Below are 5,401 nucleotides of genomic sequence, written 5' to 3' on the forward strand. Positions count from 1 at the left end.
AACAGCGAAAACTTTTCTGTGAAGATACAATGTGATTCAGTCTATGACCCACCCATCGTGTGACTCACCAAAATGTATAATAGATACACAAATAATTACTTGTATGGATATTAATGTTGTATTATATGTACTGAGAAAACCTTTTTCATCTTTAAAAAAGAAATAAAGCTTATTATTGTATAATTGTTGCTTATTTTTTCCAGTATACTGTATAGCACTTTAGTTACTTGTACAGGTTTTATAATTGCTGAAGGGCGATTGCTGCCACTCATTCTTATCGCCCCCCTGCCGCCGTTAATCGCCCATAAGGCGATTACCGCCACTCATTCTTATCGCCTTCCTGCCGCCGTTAATTGCCTGTAAGGCGATTACCGCCACTTATTCATATCGCCCCCCTGCCGCCGATAATCGCCGATTGCTGCCATTCATTCTTATTGCCCCCCTGCCGCCGTTAATCGCCCATAAGGCGATTGCCGCCACTCATTCTTATTGCCCCCCTGTTGCAATGTCCGTCGCTGTAGGTGAAGGATGACACATCACTGCATTCTTCAGGGAACACTTGGAACCTTCACATTCTTCCCTATCCTGTTATCACACCTTTGTGCCAGTGTAGGCCAGTTGAAGGTGGTCAGGCAGTGTGTCTTAGGCCAGTCAAAATATAATTTAGGTGATACAGTCAGACAGTTAGTTAGTCACGACACAAATATTCCACGAATAATGCATGGTGTTTTGCAAAGTCCTGTCACACCGATGTTTATACAGTGTCCACAATAAAACACCGGGGCACCAGAACATTATAGACACCTTATATAAAACTCATAGTAGAATAACACATATTGATCACCTAATACTTTCTTGGTATCTGTAGATAAAGATAAGATCTCATGTGTCGTGACAGACCAGTCACTGAAAGCAGCACAGTCAATTGTTACCAACCCAGCTACAAGTTGCTTAACCCTGTCATGGCAATAAAACATAATTGATGCTTCATGTTTATTTCTTCATTAGTTTTATAAACTTTTTAAAACTTGTGAAAGTAGCATTTCTTAGATGTAGCTGTCACCAAACAATAAGCAGACCACAACTTGTTTATAGTACATTCAGTTCACACATAAACCTTAATAATGTCTTAATAATGCTTCTATTGTTAGTTGTAACCAGATGCTGTTAATGTGTTGTAGCTCAGACTGTTACTGTGGTGGAGGTAGCTGTAGTCTACTGGGCTGGTCGCTCACAGATGAACCTGGGGAGAAGAAATAATGTTACTCAATGTCTCAATCAGCCTCGTGAGGTCACTCTTGATGACTTTACTTACCTTTTTTATCCTGTAGTGTTGGTCAACTAAAGCTGTATGAACCTGTGTTGAGTCTCACCTGGATGACCCGCATAAAACTTTGTGAACAGAGTTTATACATGTGGTGTATGTAATTATAAACTAAGTGTCTCACCTGCAGAAGGGCTTCACTACACCCAGGACAGCTGCTGCTGGAGTTAGTCCCATTAAAGTGTTTTCCTCCTCCAGTGACAGGATAGTAAATGTCACCATTTTTATCTACTCTCTTTCTCTTATAATTCTTTCTTCACGTCTCTTTCTACATTATTTTTCCACATATGAAACACACCTGTATGATAATTGTTCCATTTCTGCCAACTTGGTATTATTTTGTATTACTGCTCAGTATTTATACCATTGACTCACTTCACCAGCTTTAAAAAATCATATGAATATTTATACAACTTGGAGGAATTATAAAACAAGAAACTTAGAAGATGAAAAAAAATAACATATACACTTTTATACTGTATATAATTACTCGACTAACCGGGGATTGTTATACTTGATGAGTTACTTAGGATGTTATACTTACCCGTTCTCTGATGAGCAGTATTCATCATTCCAGAGGTAGCCAAAGTTCTTCCTCATTTCAACACAGTTTTCACCTTCACCAAGGAATTCATAAGAGTTGCTGGGTTCTCCATCATGCCAACTGAGTGTTACAGAAAACGGAAGAATTAGTCTTACAAAGAACATTATATATATTATGGAATAACTTACCAAATGTTATATACAAAGCATATAGAATGATGAAGCTTTCGGGACATATCAGGTGAAGGATATGTGGTTCATATTTATTTTTATCTTTTGTGTAGTTATGAAAACTGATGTTAACTTAAATAATAACGAATGAATAATTAACATAAGACACTGTGGATATATTTAATTAGATCATTATTTTCATATGACGTATTCATTTATTTACGACAGTTAAAATCACTCCGTCTGTCCTTTAACAAACAAGAGTGACCAAGAATTAATGAGGACTTGTGTCAAGATGGACTGGCTAGTATGGGCCAGGCAGACGTGGCCAGACAGTGTGGCTTGAACCACACAAAATGGTGTTCTTTGAGTTATGGTGTCAGACATTCAGTCAGTCAATAAGAATAGCATTCACAGAGCTGACTGGTACAGCAAAAATAAGAAAAGCGGACTTTTGTCTGACAACTGATTGTTTTTATAACTTCTCGTGTAACGGGACACATCATGTGTAGGAGAAGGCTGTCTGACGTAAGAGGTTATGTGACTCACCCGTAGATAACATAATATCTCACCTGTATTTACATGACTCACCTGCCGCCACATGAATCACCTTCCACCACATAATTCACCTGTACATAATATGAATCACCTTCCACAACATAACTCACCTGTACTGTACATGAATAACTCACCTGGTGAAGTCCAGGGGGCTGCTGTCCTCCCAGGTGAAAGCTCCCTCGCTATCCAGATCACTGAGGCCGATCCAGGAGCTCCTCCTGAGTATCCCTGCCGGAATATATGGTGAGGGTTTAGGGCCGTGGTGAAGGGTGAGGGCTGGAGGTGATCGTGATGGGTGAGGGCCGTGCTGATGATAGTGAGGGGTGAGTGCCGGGGTGATGGTGAGGGGTAAGGGCCGGAGGTGATGGTGAGGGGTGAGGGCCGGAGGTGATGGCAAGTATTGAGGGCTGAAGTGATAATGAAGGGTGAAAATCACAAGTGATGGTTATAAGGCAGGTTGTGGTGATGAGGAGTAGAGGTAGGGGAGGAGAGCTTGTGTATTTATTCGCTTATTATATTTGTGGAAGGAGGAGAAAATATGGTATATTTGGTTATGGACATCTACACTGTGAACACCTCGACACATCCTTAGTCTCTACACTAAAGAACCGGTGTTTCTCTTCCCTGTGGAAGACCCGAAAGGCTGCCAGCTGAGGACAGCTAACCAGAAGTTGAAGACTCACCTGTAAGGAACCTTTGCTCCCCTTCACTGGTGACGGAGGCCAGGGAGGCCCCCACCTCATTACAACTGGCCTGGGCGTCCCTCCATGAAACACCGGCGTCACTGATGAGGTAACAAGACAATTCGTACATCTCCCACCCTTCTTCGCAGGTAGGCGCCGGAGTTGTGGTGGTGGTAGTGGTGGTAGTAGTGGTAGTAGTGGTTGTGGTTGTAGTAGGAGCAGGGTCTGCGGGGACGCTGCACAGGAACCTAAGAGAAGGTAACAGTTTGTCAGCTGGATATTATTAACCTAATGGCTTTTGTGTTAGACATGAACACATCAAGGACTTACTGCTTGTTGTCGTCACAATGGGCGTCGTTCCACAAGTAGAAGGATTTTTGCCTCATCTCAACACAGCTCTCACTTTCACCGAACACCCACAAAGTGCCTGAGTTGCTAGGTTCACCACTTGCCCAGCTGGTGGTGCGAGGTAGAGTGAGTTTAGTGTTAATGGACAGTCTCACACTGCTTACTCTTGTAACTTTATACAGTATATATATTAGTGTAAACTAACTTGCAAAACGTAGTGGAGCGGTATATTTATTTATCACATGGATCTTTAATCTAACAATGTATATTTAGTTTAGTTTAGTTTAGGTATCCGCTTCTTACTGACAGAGACAAAACACTAAGTGTTGTCTTCTCCACCGGGACCACCGCACAATATACTACTCAGTGTACTGTCAGTATCCTGTGTGTGAGCCTCACCTGGTGTAGTTGTTGGAGCTGCCGTCCGCCCAGACATAGCTGTGATCTTCCTTCAAGTCAGTCAGGCCGATCCACGTGTCCCCAATCAGCATCACTGTGGCGGCCGGGAGAAGAGTGTTAGTGTGGCCGGGGTTAAGATACTGATTTACTCCCCCCTCCCCGCGTGGGGCTAGTTTATTGAGCACACCCTTGCATCCAATACGTTTACAACGCCCAACAGGGAAGCCTGGCGTTAATATTTACGTTTATTTACTCATTCGTTCAAAGGACACAAGTGCTTGACGGGCCGTGGGTTGTTATATATAGTGACAGGAGTATGAGTGTATGTGGTCGACTTACATGGTGCCTGGACCTATTGCTGTGTTTTATTGTGACATTACAGCCATTGTGAAACGATTACAGTGTGTCATAAACTGTTATAGTTCAACTGAAGCATCGTGCTATGACCTGTAATTAAAGAAGATATGTGTTGTGTCAGGCAGTGCCATTATGGTGTAACCTCTGTGTCATGAACTATAGCTTCAGTAGAGGAACAACACTCACACATAAGCTCCGCTTGCTGCACCTCGCTGGACACGGTCGCCAGAGTCCCGCCCTCAGAGTTGCAAAATTCTTGTCCCTCGAACCAAGTGCCCGAGTAGTTGGTCAACATGAAACAGGTAGACTCAATCAGGTGCCAGCCGGGGGGGCAGACGAAGGCGGTGGTGGCCGTAGGTGGCACCATGCACCATGAGGGGTTCAAGTCCTCAGACCCTTGATAAAACGACAATAAACTGTGATGAGCCGCAACTCACTGTAAGTCACTATATATAGCTGATACCTTATTTTACTAACAATATAGAGAATTATTTATACACATAAGCAATAATGGTCATTATGCTTCGAACACAAGAGTGGCAACTGACTGGTGACAGCAGGCACGAGGCGGCAGCTTCTGAGCTGTCCGTCCTTGTAGTCCAGACGCACCATGAGGCCGAACTGCTCCTGAAGGCGGGCTACACTACCTCACAACACTGACTGTAACACTACCACACAACACTGACTGTAACACTACCTCACAACACTGACTGTAACACTACCACACAACACTGACTGTAACACTACCTCACAACACTGACTGTAACACTACCACACAACACTGACTGTAACACTACCACACAACACTGACTGTAACACTACCACACAACACTGACTGTAACACTACCACACAACACTGACTGTAACACTACCACATAACACTGACTGTAACACTACCACACAACACTGACTGTAACACTACCTCACAACACTGACTGTAACACTACCTCACAACACTGACTGTAACACTACCACAAAACACTGCGCTTTAGCATACAGCACTTACTTACATTACCAA

The 5,401-nt window shown here is 43.1% G+C and overlaps 1 protein-coding gene across 1 annotated transcript; it reads right to left on the reverse strand.

The window, feature by feature from the left end:
- Positions 1-979: 979 nt before the first annotated feature.
- On the reverse strand, positions 980-5,023 carry LOC121873534 (macrophage mannose receptor 1-like). Its single transcript, XM_042377150.1, has 8 exons — positions 4,932-5,023; positions 4,570-4,779; positions 4,027-4,120; positions 3,610-3,735; positions 3,280-3,527; positions 2,731-2,824; positions 1,869-1,988; positions 980-1,243 (listed from the first exon to the last, which is right to left on the reverse strand). The coding sequence occupies exons 1-8, from the start codon at positions 4,993-4,995 to the stop codon at positions 1,216-1,218; spliced, it is 984 nt and encodes a 327-aa protein (XP_042233084.1). The 5' UTR covers positions 4,996-5,023; the 3' UTR covers positions 980-1,215.
- Positions 5,024-5,401: the final 378 nt, after the last annotated feature.

Source organism: Homarus americanus, unplaced genomic scaffold (assembly GCF_018991925.1).
Source record: "Homarus americanus isolate GMGI-L3 unplaced genomic scaffold, GMGI_Hamer_2.0 scaffold30858, whole genome shotgun sequence".
Lineage (NCBI taxonomy): Eukaryota > Metazoa > Arthropoda > Malacostraca > Decapoda > Nephropidae > Homarus > Homarus americanus.